The sequence below is a fragment of the Fomitiporia mediterranea genome (assembly GCF_000271605.1).
Source record: "Fomitiporia mediterranea MF3/22 unplaced genomic scaffold FOMMEscaffold_2, whole genome shotgun sequence".
Taxonomy (NCBI): Eukaryota; Fungi; Basidiomycota; class Agaricomycetes; order Hymenochaetales; family Hymenochaetaceae; genus Fomitiporia; species Fomitiporia mediterranea.
This window is the reverse complement of record NW_006760387.1, coordinates 3,803,532-3,825,227: the sequence shown is the minus strand read 5'-3', so window position 1 is coordinate 3,825,227 and position 21,696 is coordinate 3,803,532. Positions and strand designations below refer to the sequence as shown.

The window sequence follows — 21,696 nt, the reverse complement described above, 5'->3', positions numbered from 1 at the left end:
CTGGGAACGTGACTCGCCAATAAGCGGTGGAACAATTTCTTTGTTGTAACGTATGCTTTCACGTCTGGTCGGACCAGCCGCACACCTTTCCTCCGCTAGACTTTCAACACATACAATCAGAAGATTAATGGCTACTGAATCACCATCAACTTTGCCGTCAACTAGCACGCCTCGAGCAACCCCCGAACGAGTCACCGAGCTGTCGCAAAATCTCGCAGAAATCCGCGAGCGTGTTCGCGACTCATCCCACTCCGTATCACCCCAGCGAGACCCTCCCGTACTTGTTGCAGTCTCAAAATACAAGCCTGCGTCCGACATTCTCGCTTGCTACGAGCAAGGTCAGCTCGATTTCGGTGAAAATTACGCTCAGGAACTTGTAGACAAAGCTAAGCAGGTAGATATTCTTGATAAATAATAAGAGTGTTTAATTTATCGGATGTTTCTAATTTCCTTTTTCTTCGAAGCTTCCTCAAGACATCCGATGGCATTTCATTGGCGGCTTTCAGACGAATAAGTCAAAAGTCCTCGCTGGTCAGCGACCTTTCATGTTTCCGCATTTATTGGTTTACTTACGAGACATGTCACATTATTCTGGGATGAACAGGGATACCTAACTTATATGCGCTACAAACACTTGCATCTATAAAGGCAGCCGACTCTCTGAATCGTGCTCTTCCGGCAGAAAGGGAATCCTCACCATTAAACGTCCTGCTACAAGTTAATACCTCCGGCGAAGACATAAAATCTGGACTTCCACCACTTCTAGACTCTGGCTCCGACACAAAGGACGAAGCAATGGAAAGATCCTCTCTCTTTGACTTGGCCATCCACGTACTAGAGAACTGTCCGCGCCTATATCTCCAGGGCCTAATGACCATCGGTTCTCTATCCGAATCATTATCCGACACAGATGAGAACCGAGATTTCGAGACTCTTGTGCAGACACGCAACCGCTTGGAGGAAATGCTACGGAAACGATATCCAGATGGTAGTAAATGGAACGAAAACAGAAAATTGCTTCTTAGTATGGGCATGTCGAGTGATTTCGAAGCTGCGATCAAGGCTGGTAGTGATATCGTACGTGTCGGGACGGGGATTTTTGGCCAGAGACATTTGAAAGAGGAGAAATAGACAGATTCATTCACGGTAAAGGCAGTATTAATGTTTCGTCAGGTCATAGGATTAGTCGTAGGTCTACATCGTACAATATACGCCGTTGGAAATGTTGCAAAGTACAATGGGCATGGCTAAATTGATACACAAATGGATGACTTCAGTGGGGTTGTAAGAAAGGCGGTCTGATTAAAAGTCTGGATCGAAAGCAAGACAGTCTCTAAACTAAAGAATGGATAGCGTAGGGTATCGTCCTTTCTATTCCGGTCTAATCTCCAGGGTTGAACACTGCGTTGTCTTTATCAACTCTCTTCCCTTTCCCCCTCTTCCAGCCAGGTGGTCGCTCATATGCGTTTGGTTCATATTCATCATCCGAAAGCTGTTGCACGACCGTACTCTCATCAGTATCCTGCATCGCCAGGCCATCTCCATCCCCGTTACACTCGCTATCGTGGTCATGATCATGAGGATGCGGATGCGATCGATGTAAGAAATTCCGACGCTGACCCATCCTCCCACCAGGCTGAGCACGTCCTGAATCAGAATCCGAGTCCGAATCTGCATCCGAATCGCTCGAATTAGAATCGGACGACGAGGACTCGCCAAAGGGTTTATCCTTGCGGAATATGCAGCAAACTAGAACATAGCAATTTTGTTCAGTAAATAGTTTAGTAGGACTATGGTTGTTGACGATACGACGCACTCTTCGTTTTCTTTTTACCCATTCCTTCATTATCAATGACATCGTCATCCCATCTCACATGTGGATGAGTTCTCCTGCTTCCACGTAGGTGTAGTACACCCTCGTTTGCAAGTATATCTTCTGGCGACTCGTGTTCAAGTTCCTCTTCTCGTGGCTGGCCATCGTGTAGGACGAGCGTCCTGGAGCCATCAGAATGTTGCATCGTTGAAGGGCCAGCGACTGACATGGTGATTGTGAATGAAGAGAGGGGTTGAGTTGTGATCGTAGGTGCTGGTAAGTATGCAACCGTGGCGGATGCGGCAATTGGAGCGTTAACGGCTGTGTTACGTCATACTTAGCCGACTTCTTTATTTGGAATTCAACCTCCATCATTTCACTCACCCTTCTCGCCGCGTCCTGAAGTTCCTCGCTCACTCTTCGTCTGTTCAAAAGACCAGCTTCGTTCTCGTCATATCTCTTCTTGAAAAGCCAAAAACGAACGAATATTTATCACTTTAATTCTCCTGCCTGAATTGGTTTTCACACATTCTCAAGTAGTGGGCTGCTCAGGTAAACCTGGGCCCTCTTACTAGCCAACTCATACGACGGATCAGTGATCATGCCCATAATTCACCACTATCTACGTATCGATACTACACGTCATCGTGCCATTTATCCGTTAAGCTCGCTTGATTCACGCAATCTGCCGGTGCACAAACTTGGGTTCTATTCTAGTCAGGCTATTGCTAATCTGTTGGGGATGCCCTTGATCTGGATGATATACTCAGTCGATTCGTCTCGAGCGCAACGAATTGACGTCGAAAAAAAAGGAGCGCCGTGCTCCCCAGCCAATCTCGGTTACTATGTCTTACCAACGCGGTCAAAGTCATCTACCGGCTAGCGGTACTTTGAGCGACGACATTATACCTCAGTTGCGAAGAAACGTCAATTGTCGTAGACGCATATCTTTGCCAGCAAGAGCGTCTTTCCGAAGCTCTAACACACTCTCCCTAATTCTCTGTACAGCCTCAAATGGACTGTCTTCCCAGTCGCCGCTGTAATGCCGCACAAAGATTGTTTTGTTGCCGAACCCCAATACCTGTAACGGGCGCTATTTGAATCTCCTGTATCAAACTTGTGATTGATCTCTGTTACGCTTGGGGGAACGCAGCAAATAAAATGTGGAATCGAGAGCATTTAAGTAGACATCGTGTCCGGTAACAAGTCTACCACTGTACCTCATCACCAGTTTCTCCTTACACTATGTCAAGCGAGGTTAGGCTGAATGGACAAGTTTCGGATGCAATTGGGTTCATTGGACTAGGGAGTGAGTAAATCAGTCTGAAATTTGCATTTCGCTGTAGAAGCTAACCCGGTGATTCTTAGACATGGGGTGGTGGATGGCCATGAACCTGCGCAAGAAACTGCCAAAGTCGACAAAATTGTTCATCTATGACGTCGTTCCATCGGTCCTCGATAAATTTTCAGAGAACGCAAAATTACATGACCTCGGCGAAGTCGTGATATGCCAAAGCTCTCGCGAAGTTGCTGTCAATTCTGTTAGTGCTGTCGAAAAAGATCAAAATAATTCTGCTTATCATTTTCTTTTTTAAGGATATCACGTTCGTCATCGTCCCAGAAGGCAAACATGTACGTCAAGTATTTTTGGATGAGAGGAGCGGTATACTCTCTGGTCCGATTGGCAACAAAACCTTTGTCGACTGTTCGACAATCGACCCAACCACCTCGCGTGCAGTTGCAGAAGCGATTTCAAAGAGTTCGCCCTCAGCGCATTTCTACGACGCACCTGTCTCAGGAGGTATACTCGGTGCCGAAGCAGGCGTACTCAGTTTCCTCATCGGAGCAAGCGAAGACGATGCGTATTTCCGCCAAGCAGTCAAAGTCCTGCTAGAGATGATGGGGAAGAATTTGATTTATATCGGCTCACAGAGCCAGGGACTCGTCGCTAAGCTGTGCAACAACTACTTGAGCGCAATCACCAATCTCGCTACGGCCGAGACGATGAATATCGGTATGCGACATGGTATCGACCCGAAATTACTTGCGGATGTTATTAAGAAGAGTACTGGAAGTAATTGGTCGAACAGTCAGTAGATTCGATTTTCTTAAATTTTATGAATTGAAAACGAACTGACAAAACTGGCTTTTTTTATGTAGATAACTGGAACGTCCGTAACCCTTTCTATCTCTCTTTATCGACTTTCTAATCAATTCACCCCAAATCTCTTAGCCCGCTCCTGGAGTCTGCCCGGAGGCAGCACCATCCAAAGGCTTCAAACCAGGCTTTAAAGTCCAGCTCATGGTGAAAGACCTCAATCTACTTCTGGATAGCGCGAAAGAAGTGGACGCCAAGCTCGCTTTGGGCAACGAAACAGTCGCGGCATACAAAGCGACTTCAGAGGACCCACAATGCAAGGATATGGATGCTAGTGTTGTTTATCGTTGGCTTGGAGGGAAAGAATGAAGTATTATGTGCGGAAAAGCTGTATAAGTAGTTGTCGCAGTGGTGCAGCACTACGGTTTGCAATCTCGGCATTAGACGTGAGTTACGTCACTCGTTTATCAGTGTTTCTTATTTTATCTAAAAGCCTTTCCCAGTCATTTTACTCATCACAATCTAGTTCTTGTTACATTTCTTGATGAGGAATGCGAACAAACAAAACAAAAACATTATCTGAATTTTCTCCTCCTCTTTATCGTCCAAGCACCTTTCTCATGCGTGTTCTTTCTTCCACTCCTGGATCGCGGCATCTGCGACTCTGAACGCGACCATCCCGGCCGGTGCACCACAATACACCATCACTTGAAGGCAAACCTCCCTGTACGTCATCAACTCAGATTATGCATCGAATCATCCGGAGGACACGTACTTGAGTTCTTCCTCAGTAAGACCATTGTTGAGGCCACCTTTGATATGAGCGGCTAACTCAGTCTGCTGACTACGAGCGCAAAGAATCGAGATTGAAACAAGTGAACGCTGCTTAAACTCCAGCCCTGGGCGAGCCCATATTGTTCCCCTTGGAAAAGGTAAAGCACATAAGTAACATGACGATATCGTTTTCGCATGTGGTAACGAACCAGCCAATCTCGGTCGCTAGTTCCTGACCAGCGCGGGCGAAATCAGTTATTCCTTTCGTCATCGCTGTATAATCGTCAGTGGCGTTGAATTTTTAGAGAGGCTGCGGTTGAATTTAATATTTACATCTTTCAACATGAGCGTCCCCCAGCACCTTCCTTCGCAGTTTCTCGCCTTCATCGTATAAGAACTTGTGGGCCTCTTCAGATGTGGGCATGATGTATGCACAATGTGAACCTTTGTAACGAACTCCCATGCATATATAGAGGTCTATATATGGATATGGAATTGAGGCGTCCCGCTGCACATCGGACTCGTGACTAGCACCTCTCCTGAATCCTAAATACATCCAGTCTTCTCTGAAGACAGGCTCAACTTCGCATACTCACGAGATGGATGACTACTGAATTATGGGCTGCTAGAGCTTAGAAACAAACTCCTTCGGCGATAACGCATCCCCACTGTATCCTAGTATCAGACCTTCAACAACAATATGGCGAGTGAAACGGCCTCAGAACGCCAGATTCCAAATGCAGTCGGTTTCATTGGACTAGGCAGTAAGCCCTTCCGCCTATCAAGTAATATGTCATTGCAGAATTAATTGGACGGAGCTTAGATATGGGCTGGTGGATGTCCTTGAACTTACGCAAGGCCTTGCCCAAGTCTACGAAATTATATATCTACGACATCGTTACATCGATTCTGGATAAGTCTGCAGAAAATGCAAGGACTCAAGGCCTCGGAGAAGTCGTGATATGTCAAAGCTCTCGTGAAGTCGCCGTTAACTCTGTTAATACCTTAAATATTCATAAACTCCTATTATCATTTACAATTATCCTTTCCTGTAGGATGTCACTTTCGTTATTGTTCCAGAGGGCAAACACGTCCGAGAAGTGTTCTTCAGCGAGAGCGGTATACTTTCAGGCCCGGTGGACAACAAGACCCTTGTCGACTGTTCGACAATCGATCCAGCAACTTCACGAGCGGTCTTCGAAGCGATTTCAAAGAGTTCATCTTCGGCTCATTTCTACGATGCCCCAGTTTCAGGAGGCATATACGGCGCCGAAGCGGGCACACTCAGCTTCCTAGTCGGAGCAAGCGAATCCGATAGTTTCTTCCACCAGTCGCTTAAACCTCTCTTGGAAATGATGGGGAAGAATATATTCTGTATCGGTGCACAGAGTCTTGGACACGTCGCTAAGCTCTGTAACAATTATTTGGCCGCCATCACCAATCTTGCTACGGCCGAAGCTATGAACATCGGCATGCGGCATGGTGTTGACCCAAAGTTACTTGCGGATGTAATCAAGAAGAGTACTGGAAGTAACTGGCAGAGCAGTAAGTGAAGCTTTTGATTAAATTTGAAAAAGTCCACAAACGTATTCTTTTGGTCATGAACTACAGACAATATGAACGTGAGAGACCATCAAACTTTCGATGCATATCAATTAACATATTTATAGCCCGTTCCCGGTGTCTGCCCAGACACAGCTCCATCCAGGGGCTACAAGCCTGGATTCAAAGTTCAGTTCATGGTTAAAGACCTCAATTTACTCCTGGACTGTGCGAAGGAAGTAGACGCTAAGATCGCTTTGGGACACGACGCTGTAGCTGCATACAAGGCTACTGCGGACGATCCACGGTGCAAGGACCTGGATCTGAGTGTAGTTTATCGTTGGCTTGGCGGGAAGGAATAAAAATGTGAAGTTAGGAGAATGTATATACTCATGAGTCTGGAACGAATATGATGATATCTGTATCTCTGATTAGTAAGGAAAACCAAGAGGGAACGTGCCTTGATGAACCACTAGAGTAGCTATGAGAATAGAATGAGTGAAGGCTCGCTTTCTCGTGCGCTCCACGTTGACTATTAAATTGATTCATAGTCTACTGGTATTTTGGTATGAATGTTGGTAAACACTTCTTGAGCAGTTTGAAAGCTTATGTTGTCAGAAGAACAAAGACTCATGCATGGAAAATTGGAACTGTATACACAAGTATTAGAATTATGATACGTTACAATCAGACATGTTAGGCAACGAAAGATACGATAGTCACACCCTTTGTAACCATCTGTTCAAGACGTGTGCTGTGTCCTATAGGCACTGCTAGAGTGTCACTTTATGATGAACAAGCGTGCAACAATGATGCGTCTCACTTTCACTGCATAGTACTATTACTTGAGCATGCTGTACGAAAGTCGTCTGTGCTCATATGTGATGGTATTATAAAACTTTCACCCTCATGGGAGGCCTTCTCCGCTGTTTGCTTCAGGTGTACCAACATCCGGCTTCCAACAAACGCAAACATGCTGCTGTTACCCAGAATATAATAGCAAAGGACAGCGACGGTTCGCGGACTCTGCCAAAGTGTCCCGACCAAATTTGCACCAGTACAAATCAAAACCCTGTCAAACCAACGTGAGCGACGGCATTAAACTTAGCAGTATGAAGAACCGCATACAGGAATACATAGGTACCCTGGTCTTGGATAATAACTTTCACAAGTGACGTCCCTCGTACTCCCAGAGTATTGTGGAGTTGGATAGATTGGTAAAAGGCGAGTGATGCCGCCAAAATTTGGTATATAAATATGATACCCCTATGTGAAATAAGTTCCATTAGCTAGCCTATAAGCTTTCTAATTTTCAGAATGTTGCACCAATAAACAGTCGTTATAACTGGGTAGAGAGTCAACGATTCACTGCACAAAGTCAGCCCTCCTGGATATTCCTGTATATGCGTTTCTAAGTCGCCCAGTATTAGTCTAGCCATCATGCCATGTACATATAGGCGATGCACATACTGCCTGCCACAATGGATAGGTATAATAGAATGCCAAATGTGGCAGCGATTTCGAAAACAAGCAATGACTTAACATACTTGGCCCTCTTCTTGTCATAGACGTCTAAAATAAAATAATTAATGAGCTATAAATCAGAATGCTAGTGTCAGAATAACGACTCACTCAACGAGAACAATGAACGTATACGAAGGTATAGAATATCTAGGTGGATACTTGTTGACTTGATGTCCCTGTCAGAAATATAAGTGTGCCTTACAATCCATAGAAACCAGTATCAACCAGTCTAAAGTTAAAGCTCAGAGAGTATCAGGTGGACAAGTTCGGGATCGGGGTAATACCTAGTATATTGATTCCCCACCACGTGAAAATACCTGAATGACACTGAGTAATGAGCTATTACAAAGGGTTTGACCAGTACCTACATCTTTTAATCCAACGCACCTAATAGTATTAGTCGATAGTTTCCAGATAAAATAGGGTACATACATATTGCTGGTATTGTGGATTCGGGGTTCTGAATGACTAGAATCACTTGCTGTATTTAAAGGCGGTCGACATCTGGACTCACGGTAGATGGATAGGACAGCTTTGAAAACTGCAGCATACCGAGTCTAAACACTCGACTTAGTACGTCCCATTAGGAAAGACTTCAAACAGAGTGCCCTACAAGACAAAATACCATGTTCTTTGGATTCCATGGGGCAGCCTGTTCCACCGGAAGAAAGGAAGGTTAATTAAAACTTCTTCGAGTGATATACGTTTATGACTTTCGAAGAAATATGTGATCTAAACGAGGACTTCGTGATACTGTCTAAAGTAATCAAGTAACTGACCGAACGTACCTCATCACCCATTGTAATAACTGGAAAACAACGAGTTAGTAGGTCACTGGGAACTCATGTATGGACACCCAACCGATCTCGTAAATCGTCGCTGCTAGAATCGCGACACGAGTAAGTCGTACATAGTAGACATCTGAGAAAATTCGCTCGGCCATCAATGAGTAGGCGTTATCCGAGCTCAACAGAGTGGGTGGTGAAAACATAGTTGCGTGCTGGGAGTAAAGTGACTGGCATGACAAGTCGCCGCCCAACAGTCCTTTTTACACTTGAAAGCGCCAAGGCATACTCGGGCAGTAAAGTAATACTCTCCTGTAACGACGGCGAGCCTTGAGTCGGGTCTGATGAATAACTGATCCGTGGGTTTTCATAATTGTGACACGAATTTGATACTTGATACCAATGGGAAGTTGATTCTCCAACTGAGGTGAATTTTCATGGATCATACATTTATCCAAATCACCCACACATGCTAATCATGCCGGTTGACATTTGAAGATCTTAGTTGCTTGGTAGGCAGGAAACAGCAAAGGAAAGGAAAGCTTCGTGCAACAGCCACCTCACGCCTGTCAAGTCGACGATCAAACTCTTGGGTGCTCTGAGTATGATCCTCGTATAAAACAACAAAAACAATGCTCAAAGCGGCTAAATCTTTGGAGTTGTCATCTCTAGTGCCAATATGAACAATGTTGCGACTGGTACATAGACATGTTGATGGATGGAAGTTGCAACGCCGAGGACACCAGAAGAAAACTAGCGTTTGTCCTCATCAATGTAGTCCAGGAGGGCCTTGGATTGTTTCGTTGTATAGATGAATTTTCTCGGAAGCCTCGGCCATACCGGGTTGCGATTCAGAGAAACATAGCGGTGCCAGTGAAGAGGAAACAAGACCTGAAAAGAGACGCGTTTTGCTCAGTTTGTTGTGTCCTGTTTATACGCATTTCAAAAGAAGAAAATAACACAAAAGGATTGTGCACCGTGGTCTACGATTCTACTTCTCTGATATACCATACATAACCTGCACTGATACCTTCAATGAGTCATCTAGTCAGGCAAATTATGCCATTGCAATTCCCTTTTCATTCATGACATTGATACTTCGCATCGTACAAATCCACACAGTAAAAAGCAAAAAGCGAACAGAATGAACGAGACCGTTTATATTTCTTTCCAAGTCCAAGAGAGATCGAAAGAAGAGAAGGAGAGAAGGAGAAGAAGGCAAAGAAGATGGAGCGGAAAAGATCTTGTTAACGATATATTTCGAACGGCCAAAATTCCAACAGCGGCATTAGATAAATGGGAAGATAAAACGCGAGTCGACAGCAAGGGTTGACGTCTTAGGTAGGAAACGACGGGAGACAGGAAATTTAGAAGAGAAAGAGAAGGAGAGATATAAAAGAAGATAACTGAAGGTAGGAGGGAAGAAGGAAAAACCAAGGGCAAGATAGACCAAGTAATAAGGAACGCGGGATAGCACAAACAAAAAATCGAAGAAAAGAAAACAAGGAATGGATAATATCAAATAGACGATAGAGATATAATCGAGAGTGGCACGCAAGCAAGAAAGAGCGAGAAGTTTGCCACTGGATGATGATAATACATGTCGAAATTCAGCATGTGTTTGCTTGAAAGACCGAAACCTATCCTGCACCATAAGTTGCGGCATAGAATGGAATACGAACAAATCGATAAAACGCGATGAAGACCCATTCCTGAGTCGAATCGACACAAATGGTAACCTAGCTCCTGCTCGTTACAGTTCACCGTTGGAGGCAGCAAGGCAAAACGATTATATGTGCATATATGCACATGTCGCGGCAGTACTGAGACGTGGCGAGGCACATAGGCATAACAAGCCTCAGCCGACAGTCAACTCATGCATATGTACCGCTTTATGTTTGCACCAGATCAATACCGGAACCTAATGAATTCGCTCCATCCACATCTTCTCCAAAACGCATCCTTTTTGCTGTACCGCCAGCACCACCACCCATGTCTGCACCTCCAGGCTCATCTTCAAATAGCTTCCGTCCGCTCATACCGAGTCCGACGCTATCACGGTCAAAACTCTTCCGCAGCGGAGATGACACGGAAACAGTTGATCCAAAGCGACCGGATGGTCCAGACCCCAAGGACGATGGGAAAGGCTGAGAGGATGCGCTTGGATGAGGTACAGCAGAAGTTTGCGAGGCAGATGCGGGAGCTGCTGGAGACGGGGTTACATTGATATAATCAGTCAAGCGGAATGCAGGTGCAGGTGTCTGTGGACCGGTCTGCGGTAATGACGGAGGAGAGGGAAGTAGTTGTCCAAGTGATAAACTCGAAGGACGCGAATCGGGTGATGCGGTTGGTCCGTCATTTTGCTCTGGTGTTGGAGGTCCGATAGCTGTCTTCGGTATATGCGGTGGTGAAGCCTCTCCTTGTGATGACGGAGGAGTGGTCGCGGTGTCCGACCAAGCTCTTTGCTCATTTTCTCTTATCATCTCCGCACTCTCTCCACTGAGACTACTTCCGCCCATGCTACGTGTTAGGCTTCGGCTGCCAACACTCCCTAGTTCGGAGGCTTGACCACTACCGTTTGATCCTGACGGGAACAGTACGCGCCCAGCTGCGTACGCGTTCCGAGTGATATCATGATCACGTGGAACAGTAGGACGAGCGGGAGAAGGACTGTTTGCCAACAGGAGCATGAGGTCCGCGGCCTCGCTGTCCGCAGAGTGCTGTCCTGAAGGCACGGGCGCACCAAACACATGAGTCGCCTGCGCGCTTAGTGAGCCCCCTACAGATAGGCCGGGCGCTGTTCGGGTAGAGAGACGAGGGGTTACTGTAGGAGTTGCTGAACGACGCGTCTCCATCTTCACCGCACCAGGGGAAGCGCGATGATCGCGTTCCATGATATTAGTGCTAACTGAAGCGGTACTTGCATTACTTGCAGTCCGCACGTGGGATCCGGATTGAGAACCAGCACCAGCAGCAACAGAAGACGCAGAGGAGGCTTTGGAAAGTGAGTGAGCACCGATAGTCGGACCGGCTGGCGCTGTTCTACTTGCACTCGTCGGAGCCGAAAATGACGAGCGCGGGCTCGCCGTTCCAGTAGTGCGTGAGAAGAGCAGATCCGTTAGCGTTTCCGCCGCCTTCATATCTGTATCGTTCACGTTATCCGTTTCCGCACTGAAGCTTGAGTGTGTATGTATGCTGCTAATCGAATTTGCTCTGCCCCTCCCTGACGCGCCTTTCTTTTCTCTTTCCTTACCCTTACCCTTCCCTTTCTTATCAACGGCCCTTCCTTTGCCACTTCCCGCAGGTTCCTTCCCTTTCTTGGTGCTCTTCTTTGGCGATCGTTTGCTCTGCGCCTGAGGGGGTGGCGACGGTGGAGGAACAAGAGGCGCATCGGGATTATGGATGGTGCGAGCGCGCTTCGCTGGTGGTAAAGAAAGAATAGACGCGAAGAGACTCCTGGAGGGGTTAGAGGGGCCAGAAGACATGCCGGGGCTAGGAGGAGGGAACGTATAGCTCGAATGTGCAGTTGTCATACCCATATTTGAGGACGAAGAACTCGTGCCGAGACCAGGTCTGCCCATACTGTAGCTACTGGATCCCTGAGCAAGAGGGCTGCTGTAGAAGCCCGTGTTGCTTGCGGTATTCGTAGCCTTGCGCTTCTTATCATTTGCAAATGTGGCTGGAAATAGAGATGGCGATGCTTGGCCAGTGGGCTGATTATTAATATTAATGTGACCGCGTTGGGCGACCTGCGCCTCGAGGTTGCGCAGTGGAACGTTGGCAACGTTGTGTCTTGTCTTGTAGGACGCGAGGGCGAGCGTGGAACGAAGGGCACGCGTGATCTGTGGAAACGTGAGTCAGCGGCTGAATGAGACAGGCGGTAACGACCGATGGGAACACGCGTGCCCAGCCAACTGATGGACCGATGTCTGCGGAACGCCGGGCGCGTCCGCTGCACGGCGCGACGAGTACAGACAGGCAGGAAGCACTAAGGCGACGCGCCAGTTGTATCAGAGAGGAGAGGAGTCCAGGAAAGATTGCCACGAGCGGAACGTATTCCGTCAAGGGCACATTCCGTGCATATCGCGACCACACACGATGACCGCGCACGACGCGGCGCACGTTCCTCAATGCAGAAATCTGCACCATACAAGACCGTCCTACCCTACCGCGCGTACAACGCACCGGTACCAGCAGGCTGAGACGCGTCCATAGCGCCACGCACTGACCCCTTCCTCTCTCACATCGGACGGGCGGGGAAAATTTAACTAGAGCAGGAGACGAACGCATACTCACCTTAGCAAACTCCATTCGCGCCAGCAACTTCTTTCTTCGCTCTTCACGCTCGGCCTGGTCAACATCGTTGGGCTCGTCCGTAGAATTTTCGGACGCGGTCGCGGGGAGTGCGAACGAGAGGGCAGGCGAGGGCGAGGTTCCCGATGAGGAGGGTGTCGCCATGCCTGGCGGTCGGGATGTGCTGTGCAGTGGTAGCTGTCGGGATAGGATGACTAGTATGGACACTGCACGACGATGAGCGCGAGGGATGGGAGTACTTGGAGGACGTGACGCGGAACGCGGGTACTTACGCGCGACAGGGCGGCTGACCTCGATTCCCAATTAGGCAGGAGTCTATGTAACGTAGACGTCGCCTCGGAGCTCGCTCCAGCCGGATTTCTATCCCAGGCAGGCCTCTCAATTCCTCGGCCGTCTGGCGCTGCCCATCGACGCGTCTCCCTGGCCAGACATCCGATGCCGAATCCAGCATAGACAAAGGGAGGAGAAACCAGAAAATGAGGCTGAAAATTAAATGAACGCGACCCGATGGGACCATGCCGACGTGACAGGGAAATGACGTGTGATCCAGGTCTAAATCAAGTGCGCACGCGTCAACGCGTTTCTGCCCAATCAGGGATGTCGTACGAGCTGACTAATATTTTCTCCACAGCGCATATATCCATAGTTCCGCCGTAACGGTCCGGGATTCCCATTCTTCCAGGTCACGCGATCGTTTCTTCCTCTTCTGGATTCTTATCGTGCCTTGGAAGTAACTCAATAGATAGAAATTGGACGCCTCCAACAGTACTAGTGTCTGCAAACAAAGCATCTAAGCAGACTGCTATGGCACTGGCTTTGGCGCATCAGTTCAAATGAATGAACAACATGTAACGCGGGTCGTCGTGCACGACAAGTCGTTCTGTGACGAGGGCTTGGAAGAGTCCCTTATCTGCAATTATGCCTCGTAGATTCACCCTGACTGAATTGACGCTTCGACCCGCGTGAGACCGATCCAGCGACCAACGGAACCTTGCGGCAATTAACCCTGTCTATTAGTCCCAGCACAAAGTTCTTGCTTTAGAATTTCGCTCAGAGTAACAGCAAAATTGCGAGATACGTCCGCCGCCGGCAGGGCAGAAGGTTAGCGCAGATATCCCTTCGTCATTTGTGAAAATCAATCTGAGAATCCTAGGGCTCTACTTACATGCCTCCGCTTGAAGTAAACTCTCTGTACACGAGGCAACGGGTTGTAGAATATTGCCCTGCAATCTATTTATACAGCTGCTCTAGTTTCTCGTGACACAGGTCAGCTTGGTTCTCCCTTCACTTGGTTTGAGCAATTAAGACGAAATGGGCAAGGCAAGAGTGGGTATGAATGGACTTCTCCTTGAGAGGGGTCAGCTGATAAGTCCTGGAGTATAGCAAACATGCTCTAAAGCCTTCTATTTGTTGTACAATTGGACTTTTGTCCAAAGTCAGCCTCATAGTCATGCAAAGCTAAAGAACGACAGACTTGGATGGAGTACAGAAATCGGCCCGAGTTGTCAGGAACAGACGCAAATGAAACAGACGCGACGCGTACGGTAGCGCCGATCGCGTACATAACGTATTCCCACGCGATGTTGACTATCTTCCCGTCCACTCGATCACGCTCATCTTGTCTTCTCTCGCCCTTTACGGTGACGAGGGCATCGCATACATCCTGATCATCTTCTGTTCCTACGCTCACCTGTTTCTTCTTGTTTTGATTATCTCGGACCTGGATTATCTTCTTCTTGACTTACGATCTTCGGAAAACCTGGCGCGCTTGTGACGATCTTCACGAACCTTACTCTTCTTTGCGAAACAAATCCGGCCGACTCTCAATATTCGCGCCGTGCTTTAATCGAAGATGTTTATGGCACAGTTACTTATATTCTTCCTGACCTTCGCCGCGCTTGTCCTTCTGTACGTCTCCATCCAAACCCTCATCTCGTAATCTTCAACACCAAATGAACGGCTATTTATATCTTCATCCGCAGCACCCTCATATCAGTGTCTACGCCGGTCGTCAAACCATTGTATTTCCTGCATACCGCTCAGGCCGGCGGAGTACGTTTTGGGGAGTGGGGCTGGTGTTTAGATGATGGGTCGAGCTGTTCCGAAAGAGCGTAAGCGTGATTTCGTACTTCATGCGTTTATTTAGTGAAGTGTTGATGATGGTTATGATTTATGGATGGTAACATGTGGATTTGTCATTATTGGATTTAGGCTCGGCATTGACTGGTCTCCGGAACTCACACCTTGGCTGACGAAAGCCATTGTTGTATATCCGATTGGTGAGTTATAGTCATTAATTTATCCTATACATGAAATGCTCTATTTGAACCAATGGATGTCTCGGTGTGTTGAAGTCTACACCTTCACACGCCGCACCGTGCTAGATAACTCTGTCAGCGCAGTTCTACATCTTTTACTGCACCAATTACTCGCTGGCCCTTGTTTCAAGGACAAGCAGCAGCGTTCCTGACACAGAAATTTCACTTACTTTCCTTAGGTATATTCTCGAGCTAACACCCTTTCTTTTCCACTTCAGCTGCAGGCATCACATTCATCGCCCTCGTCAGCTTCATCCCACCTCTCTGCTCTTATCGACGCGAACGTATGTTCCCAAGCCCAGCGTTCACATGCCTCGCTCTCGTATCCTTCATTGCCTCACTCGTCGCACTCGTATTCGCCCTTATACTCTTCGTCACTGCACTACGCCGATTTCATGCCCTCGGTTTCGAAGCGAGTCTAGGTCCTAACGTACGTACCTTTAGCAATTGCATTTTGTTTGTTTGACATCGTTTATATTAGATATGGATGTCGATTGGTGCAACGGCTGCACTTGCTATTGTTACGATGGGCTCAGGGTGTGGATGTGCAGGCCGAGGTCGATTTTCGAGAGCTTCGCCGTATCTTGCGTATAACGTCTAGTCTATTCCGACTAACCAGCCATCCATCAGTCCCTTCCCTCCTGTCCGCTTCGTTTTATCTTCTAGGAAAACTGCAGCAAAATTTGTTGTATCTCTATTCAATCTCCTCAAACTTGCGTTCACTTTTCAACCTTGGTTATAGAATTACGATAGATAGACAGCTATCTTACTTTGTTTTCGTTTTCGTTTTCGTTTTCATTTTCATTTTCGTTTTTGTTTTTAATTGCGACACACTCACCATCCAATTTGCTTTCTGATCTGTTTTGTCTTGTTTTGGATTATTTGTGTAACCCAGCAAAACCTGTATTGAATATTTACAATGTATGTCTCTAGATATGAAAGCGATATAGCAACAGATGAATACAAACAAAGCAAATGTACATAAAGTCCGTTTTCATGTCCACACATTTAATGATAAAAATAAGCAAGTATATGAAGGAAACCTTTTCGATCATCAAAAACATTGGATCTATGGTACCTAAATAAACAGATACAAAGAAAAAAGCTATAAAGGGCAATAACACAGAGGGTAAGGCGCAGCAGAAATAATGTTATGTTGTTACAACATACCTATGCACCAATATGCACGAGATTAACCCATCGTTCGGTCGCAACCTCATCCCGTGCTTTCAGCTCCAAAGCCGCTTTACGAAGGCCTGCAGCTGCCCTCTTATACTTTGGCTCGCCTTCGTCACAATCATTAATGTACTCGTAAACAGTCCTGGCAAAATGCGGCCCGTCGTCATCAAGTAGCTCCCACATCGAACCGATCACACTGCGGAATCCAGAAAATTGTATGGCTGCTGCAAGATGAAGAACCTCATCGAGTGCACCATCGTAAGGCAGCTGTGCAGTATGGCAAGCAGAAAGAAATGCGAATTCCGCATCCGGGAGACTTGCTTGGACGATATCTAGCAGGGTAAGTCCGCTATCTGATAGATTGAATGAAGAGTCGAACGGCTTTGCGCCTAAATGCCCGTGACAAACGAAATGGACCCATGTCGCTTCCCGAACGGCTTTGACCACTGCATCACGAGACGCTTTCTTACCAAGGAGTAATTTGGTGCCCACACCACAGTTTCGGATGTTAGAAATCTCCTGCTTGGCTGATCGAAGTGAGGTATCACCAATGACAAGCACTGTTGCCTCTTCCTCGGCGCCGCCCGACTGTGCATTGATCAAGGCTCCGAACGTTGGCGTATACGACGAGATGTAGTCGTCCAACAAGTATTTCGTGGCACCGTCTGCATCCTTGAATGGTCCTGCTGCATGGAATGGAAGTGCAGACAACACGGATGTGGGACACCACCAAATGTGAGAGCCTTTGGCGACTCCAAGTTTCTCAAGTCTTTCAACAATTTTAGAAACAGCTCTATCCCAAAGCATCTTCATCGTTTCGCGGAGCTTTTCGTCATACTTGGTCGAGGCAGCTCCAAAGTATTGGCGTGTCTTCATGAGCTCAACGTAGAGTTTAATACTACCCTTATAGAACTCGCTGTCCAACGGAACACAAATGACAGGTACGTCAACACGGTGGAGAATGATGAGAGCATCGGAACGATATTTGCAATGATTGACCATAATGACAGGCCCTTCCGAAGCTGCCTCCTGCAGTACATTGAACGGCGTAGCGTCAAGGAAACTCTCAAACTCTGGAACTCGTCGAATCTCGTGAATGACCTCCTCCTGTTCATCGGAGAGATGTTTCTTCAGTTTAAGGAGCTTGTCAAATGCCCTCTGTCCTGTGTACAGGTCCAGGGCTGGCAAACTGCCCCTCTCCATCTCTGAACCAGATCCTGGCGCGTCATATACTATTGCGAGACTCTCCAGTCGACGACTGACGATCCTGAACCTGGCGACGAGTTCCTCGTTTGTTTTGGCTAGCTGATCCAGAGGGGTCCTGAGACCGCGTAATTGCGACCAAAGCAGGGCCCTCCCTTGCTCAAGTATCTCAACAGCTTGTTCCATCCTGTTCTTCTCTATTGAGTAGGAAGCTGCCTCCATGGCGAGAAATCTATGGTTGGTATTTCTGACAAGGAAATTATGTTGTTCGTGGAGAGTCGGGCTTATGGTGAGAGCGTGTTGAAGTAACGACATCGTTGCCTTGTAGGCTGAGAGAGCGGAATCGTGATCGTGTAATCGCGCGAGTTCTGCCCATCGACGCGCAGAATCCAGGCGTATCGAGAGTCCTGAGAACTTGTGAGTAGCAGCGAGCTCCAGTAAGTGCATGTATTCGGTAAACTCTTCCACACGCCACTGCTGTTTGACTCGAGCATATACGGAATTTGCGAGGTTATATAATGTCCCAAAACGATCCAGATGACCTTCGGGACAAAGTTCCACAGCGGCACGGTGCAATTTGAGGGCTTCATCAAGGTCTTCTGACCGTCCGCACTGCTCGAATCGAGTTCTTAAGGAAGTTGCGAGATTGTTTAGAGACGAGATCCGAAGATAATGACGGCCTTCTGGGAAAAGTTCCAGGGAAGCGCGGAACAACAGAATGGCTTCACCAAGGTCCTCTTTCTGCCCACGTTGCTCGAATCGAATTACCATACAAACTGCAAGATTGCTTAGCGACACAGAACGATTTGGATGACTATTCGGGCGAAGCTCTAGCGCGGCGCAGAGCAATGCAACAGCTCCATCAAGGTCTTCTGTCTTACGATGCTGCTCGAATTGAGTCCCCATGACATTTGCTAGGTTGTCTAAAGATGTAGAACGTCCTGGGTGGCCTTCGGGACGAAGTTCTAGGGCGGTGCGGAACAACTCGACGGCTTCATCAAGGTCCTCCACCCGACCATGCTGCTCGAATCGAGTTCTCACAGCAGCCGCAAGATTATTTAAAGACATGGATCGCCCTGGATGGCCATTGGGTCGAAGTTCTAATGCGGCGCGATGCAACTCAATGGCTTCGTCGAGGTCCTCTGCCCGTCCACGTTGCTGAAACCGAACTACCATAGAATTCGCAAGGTTGCTTAGAGCATTAAAACGATTCGAATGGCCGTCGGGAACAAGTTCCAGAACGTTGCGGTTTAACTCAACTGCTTCGTCAAGGTCATCTGACCATCCACGCTGCTCGAATCGAATTTGCAAGGAAGCAGCAAGGTTAGCTAGGGATGCGGAACGATTTGAATGGCTGCTGGGGAGAAGTCCTAGGGCTGTACGGAACAATCCAATGGCTTCGTCAAGATTTTCCATTTGCCCATGACACTTGAATCGAGTTTTCATGGCAGTCGCAAGATTGTTTAGAGACACGGGTCGAAGAGGATGACTCTCGGGAAAGAGCTCCAGGGTGGTGCGATGCAACACAATGGCTTCATCAAGGTCTTCAGTTTGTCCATGCTGCCCAAATCGAGCTTGTTTGCATTCAGCAAGGTTGTTGAGAGACGACGGTCGAAGAGGATGACCTTTGGGCAAAAATTTGAGGGTGGCGTGGTGTAACTCAACTGCCTCATCTAGGTCTTCCGTCTGTCCATATTGGTCAAACCGGGTTTTCATGGAATTCGCAAGGTTGTTTAGAGATGAATAGCGCAGGGGTTGGTCTTTAGGGTGAAGTTCCAGGGCGGCACGGTGCAACTCAATGGCTTCATTAAGATCTTGTATCTGTCCACGCTGCTTGAACAGAGTTTGTAGGGAAGTTGCAAGGTGGTCTAGAAACTTGGAATAATCAGGATGGCTTTTGGGGCAAAGTTGAAGACCGGCTCTGGACAAGTTGATGACTTCTTCTAGATCTTCTATCTGCCCCCAACGCTCGTATCGTGTATAAAGGGATATTGAAAGATTCTTCAACGATTCGGAACGATCGGGATGAAGCTTGAGTGCAGTACGATCGTGGCGGATGGACTTATCGAGCTCCTCCTGTTCACCTGATTGCTCGAAGCGCTTCCAATGAAGAAGGGCTAGAATATGATGTGTCTGAGGATTGTCAAAGACTACATATTCGGTTAAGTGCAATGTATCGGCACGAAAAGATGACGACATATATACCAGACTGAGATGCATTAGCTAGTAGTGTTAACTCGCATTCGCAACGTTGTTCTACGCGCAGGGAATCTTGATTGAAGGGCATTTCTATTGAAGCGCGTTCCATTTAAATGCTCTGAAGGTCCTCAGAAATAGGAACCGCTACCGTTTCCTCAAGCTAGGTAGTGCGTCCAGGATGAGAAATAGTACGCTACTCTGCACTGTAGCCGCGATGGTGTGGTAATAGTAAAAGTTGTATCTGTTCGTTGCACTCATTACCATGCTTGGAATTACTGTAGCGGTGAGATGATGGGTGAAGCGAAATTGTTCGTTGCTAGGTACTTACTTTGGATATCCGCTTATATTACATAATCCAAGCTGGTTTTTATTTAATTTTTTTTGCCACTGGTGACTGAAGATTAAACACTGACAGCGGCTCAGAACCAGAAAAGAGACCGTGGATACGACTCCAACTTAGCACACTAAATTATATATAGGTTTTACAGATCACATTGTCTACTGTTAAATATTGGGTTGGTCCGTGGTTCGAAAGCACAGCACGAGTGAATCTATGTCTGGTCTATAATCCAAGTTCTGACACGGGTATATCAAGTGATGCTCTATGATCCATACGATTCAGAAACGAGAAATCCGACAAGACATGCATCAAGCATGAATTCGACGTTGACCCAGGCATGTGTAGATGCTATGCACAAAGGATCTTTATTAGAAAGGAGACCAAAATATGAGCACCACTCACCAAATAACTTTGTACCATCCCTCCCTGCGACGCGCATTAGTTGCTTCTCACCGCCCGGGTGGTAGGGAAGGTATGGAGTGATGTTATACACTTTGCCGTAAAATACAGCCCATGCGTCGTCTTTCTTGTTATGCTCCTTCAACATCGACGGTGTTATGCGCAGCAGGTCGTCAACGCCCTATACCAAAGGTATGCTAAATTAGCCCCATGCATTTAATTGGATGGGCAAGACTAAGTCGAGGGAATAGTAGAGCAGGGCGGAGTTGAAACAACAGGAAATGGAGAGGAGACATACTCGGAGATCTGCTCCAGATGATTTAAGTGCTGCCCAATCAAGAGGACCAAATCCAGGTGCAAGTGCAACCTTCTCCCGAAATTTATTTGTAGACGGTTTGGTCGTACTCGGTGGAACTCTGAGAGTACCAGAGACAGTTGGTGGAGGCATTAAACTGTTTGACGAAGCACTAGAGCTAGTACTTAATCCAGCACGAGACGTCGGTACACCTGGTACGCGCAATGAATTGGCAGATGGAGGAGGTGGCGGCATAAGCTGAGTATCCATCAGCACCTTCGGAAGACTTGATCGTGTATTAGAGGTATTCATTGCATTCTTCGAAGAGGATCCAAGGCGCTGTGCGCTGTTAGGAGCCGGGAACACAGGCGGCGTGTCTGTGCGATCTGAGTCTGCGTCCGAGTCGCCATTATTCTCTTCAGCGGGTGCTGTAGAGATTTGTACCGAGACCTCTGTTTTTGACGAGGAGCTAGTAAATGGCGTGCCAGATAGCCAGCTTCTTAGATATGCAGACATGAAGGTAAGACGGAGATTGGAATTCAAAACGTTGAGCGAGCGTGATGACTCAAGCACCTGCCATATTGGGTTGAAGATTTGATTTGTTGGTTTGATGACCAGTCCACAGACCGCGGTAGTCTGCCCGGATTGAACTGAGGCTCCTTTACTCAAATACCATTGTCAAGTTTTACGCTTTTGAATGCAAATGCAGAAGTACCTAATGCATACTACAATAACTTAAATGTAAATAAATAAATAAAAATGTCTAAGGTTTCATATATTCCAGATTCCGGAACGTCTGTTTCGCACGAATCGCACAGGATCCACAGTCCCTAGTCCCAAGTTACATTCTATCTGTCAATGTTAAGTATCAATGGAGGGTAATTGCATTAGCCTTTGCGGGTTACTTTGGCCT

At 47.2% G+C, this 21,696-nt stretch overlaps 9 protein-coding genes across 9 annotated transcripts; 4 read left to right on the top strand and 5 right to left on the bottom strand.

The window, feature by feature from the left end:
• Nucleotides 1-127: 127 nt before the first annotated feature.
• FOMMEDRAFT_76910 (uncharacterized protein) lies at nucleotides 128-1,131 on the top strand (the record flags this gene model as incomplete). Its single annotated transcript, XM_007263231.1, has 3 exons — nucleotides 128-394; nucleotides 465-531; nucleotides 605-1,131. 3 exons carry the CDS (start codon nucleotides 128-130, stop codon nucleotides 1,129-1,131), a joined length of 861 nt encoding a protein of 286 aa, XP_007263293.1.
• A 250-nt stretch (nucleotides 1,132-1,381) lies between these two features.
• On the bottom strand, nucleotides 1,382-2,018 carry FOMMEDRAFT_76123 (uncharacterized protein; the record flags this gene model as incomplete). Its single annotated transcript, XM_007263230.1, has 2 exons — nucleotides 1,382-1,749; nucleotides 1,817-2,018. 2 exons carry the CDS (start codon nucleotides 2,016-2,018, stop codon nucleotides 1,382-1,384), a joined length of 570 nt encoding a protein of 189 aa, XP_007263292.1.
• Nucleotides 2,019-2,513: 495 nt separating this feature from the next.
• On the top strand, nucleotides 2,514-5,083 carry FOMMEDRAFT_118118 (3-hydroxyisobutyrate dehydrogenase). The gene is made up of 9 exons (XM_007263229.1): nucleotides 2,514-3,122; nucleotides 3,182-3,354; nucleotides 3,410-3,902; nucleotides 3,974-3,984; nucleotides 4,047-4,357; nucleotides 4,415-4,635; nucleotides 4,687-4,833; nucleotides 4,895-4,958; nucleotides 5,019-5,083. The coding sequence occupies exons 1-5, from the start codon at nucleotides 3,059-3,061 to the stop codon at nucleotides 4,278-4,280; spliced, it is 975 nt and encodes a 324-aa protein (XP_007263291.1). The 5' UTR covers nucleotides 2,514-3,058; the 3' UTR covers nucleotides 4,281-4,357; nucleotides 4,415-4,635; nucleotides 4,687-4,833; nucleotides 4,895-4,958; nucleotides 5,019-5,083.
• Nucleotides 5,084-5,224: 141 nt separating this feature from the next.
• Nucleotides 5,225-6,626, top strand: FOMMEDRAFT_17459 (uncharacterized protein). The gene is made up of 5 exons (XM_007263228.1): nucleotides 5,225-5,449; nucleotides 5,509-5,681; nucleotides 5,741-6,230; nucleotides 6,297-6,307; nucleotides 6,356-6,626. Exons 1-5 carry the CDS (start codon nucleotides 5,386-5,388, stop codon nucleotides 6,587-6,589), a joined length of 972 nt encoding a protein of 323 aa, XP_007263290.1. The 5' UTR covers nucleotides 5,225-5,385; the 3' UTR covers nucleotides 6,590-6,626.
• Nucleotides 6,627-7,134: 508 nt separating this feature from the next.
• On the bottom strand, nucleotides 7,135-8,742 carry FOMMEDRAFT_152366 (uncharacterized protein; the record flags this gene model as incomplete). Its single annotated transcript, XM_007263227.1, has 9 exons — nucleotides 7,135-7,182; nucleotides 7,236-7,299; nucleotides 7,356-7,493; nucleotides 7,554-7,638; nucleotides 7,698-7,799; nucleotides 7,860-7,927; nucleotides 8,377-8,483; nucleotides 8,540-8,559; nucleotides 8,613-8,742. 9 exons carry the CDS (start codon nucleotides 8,740-8,742, stop codon nucleotides 7,135-7,137), a joined length of 762 nt encoding a protein of 253 aa, XP_007263289.1.
• Nucleotides 8,743-9,888: 1,146 nt separating this feature from the next.
• Nucleotides 9,889-13,524, bottom strand: FOMMEDRAFT_165657 (uncharacterized protein; the record flags this gene model as incomplete). The annotated part of the gene is made up of 6 exons (XM_007263226.1): nucleotides 9,889-12,378; nucleotides 12,437-12,662; nucleotides 12,715-12,734; nucleotides 12,833-13,056; nucleotides 13,119-13,402; nucleotides 13,457-13,524. The coding sequence occupies 6 exons, from the start codon at nucleotides 13,522-13,524 to the stop codon at nucleotides 10,429-10,431; spliced, it is 2,772 nt and encodes a 923-aa protein (XP_007263288.1). The 3' UTR covers nucleotides 9,889-10,428.
• A 948-nt stretch (nucleotides 13,525-14,472) lies between these two features.
• On the top strand, nucleotides 14,473-16,112 carry FOMMEDRAFT_17457 (uncharacterized protein). Its single transcript, XM_007263225.1, has 5 exons — nucleotides 14,473-14,758; nucleotides 14,833-14,961; nucleotides 15,062-15,129; nucleotides 15,387-15,598; nucleotides 15,650-16,112. The coding sequence occupies exons 1-5, from the start codon at nucleotides 14,703-14,705 to the stop codon at nucleotides 15,767-15,769; spliced, it is 585 nt and encodes a 194-aa protein (XP_007263287.1). The 5' UTR covers nucleotides 14,473-14,702; the 3' UTR covers nucleotides 15,770-16,112.
• A 226-nt stretch (nucleotides 16,113-16,338) lies between these two features.
• FOMMEDRAFT_77075 (TPR-like protein) lies at nucleotides 16,339-19,749 on the bottom strand (the record flags this gene model as incomplete). The annotated part of the gene is made up of 2 exons (XM_007263224.1): nucleotides 16,339-17,510; nucleotides 17,559-19,749. The coding sequence occupies 2 exons, from the start codon at nucleotides 19,747-19,749 to the stop codon at nucleotides 16,339-16,341; spliced, it is 3,363 nt and encodes a 1,120-aa protein (XP_007263286.1).
• A 445-nt stretch (nucleotides 19,750-20,194) lies between these two features.
• FOMMEDRAFT_165656 (cytochrome b5) lies at nucleotides 20,195-21,299 on the bottom strand (the record flags this gene model as incomplete). Its single annotated transcript, XM_007263223.1, has 3 exons — nucleotides 20,195-20,437; nucleotides 20,492-20,669; nucleotides 20,787-21,299. 3 exons carry the CDS (start codon nucleotides 21,297-21,299, stop codon nucleotides 20,352-20,354), a joined length of 777 nt encoding a protein of 258 aa, XP_007263285.1. The 3' UTR covers nucleotides 20,195-20,351.
• Between the last annotated feature and the right edge of the window lie 397 nt (nucleotides 21,300-21,696).

Coding starts and splice junctions, on each gene's coding strand:
- FOMMEDRAFT_118118 (XM_007263229.1), top strand. CDS start 3,059: ATGTCAAGCGAGGTTAGGCTGAATGGACAAGTTTCGGATGCAATTGGG. Junction 3,123..3,181: donor TGGGTTCATTGGACTAGGGA/GTGAGTAAATCA, acceptor GGTGATTCTTAG/ACATGGGGTGGTGGATGGCC. Junction 3,355..3,409: donor GCGAAGTTGCTGTCAATTCT/GTTAGTGCTGTC, acceptor TTCTTTTTTAAG/GATATCACGTTCGTCATCGT.
- FOMMEDRAFT_17459 (XM_007263228.1), top strand. CDS start 5,386: ATGGCGAGTGAAACGGCCTCAGAACGCCAGATTCCAAATGCAGTCGGT. Junction 5,450..5,508: donor CGGTTTCATTGGACTAGGCA/GTAAGCCCTTCC, acceptor GACGGAGCTTAG/ATATGGGCTGGTGGATGTCC. Junction 5,682..5,740: donor GTGAAGTCGCCGTTAACTCT/GTTAATACCTTA, acceptor CCTTTCCTGTAG/GATGTCACTTTCGTTATTGT.
- FOMMEDRAFT_17457 (XM_007263225.1), top strand. CDS start 14,703: ATGTTTATGGCACAGTTACTTATATTCTTCCTGACCTTCGCCGCGCTT. Junction 14,759..14,832: donor TTCGCCGCGCTTGTCCTTCT/GTACGTCTCCAT, acceptor CTTCATCCGCAG/CACCCTCATATCAGTGTCTA. Junction 14,962..15,061: donor TCGAGCTGTTCCGAAAGAGC/GTAAGCGTGATT, acceptor TATTGGATTTAG/GCTCGGCATTGACTGGTCTC.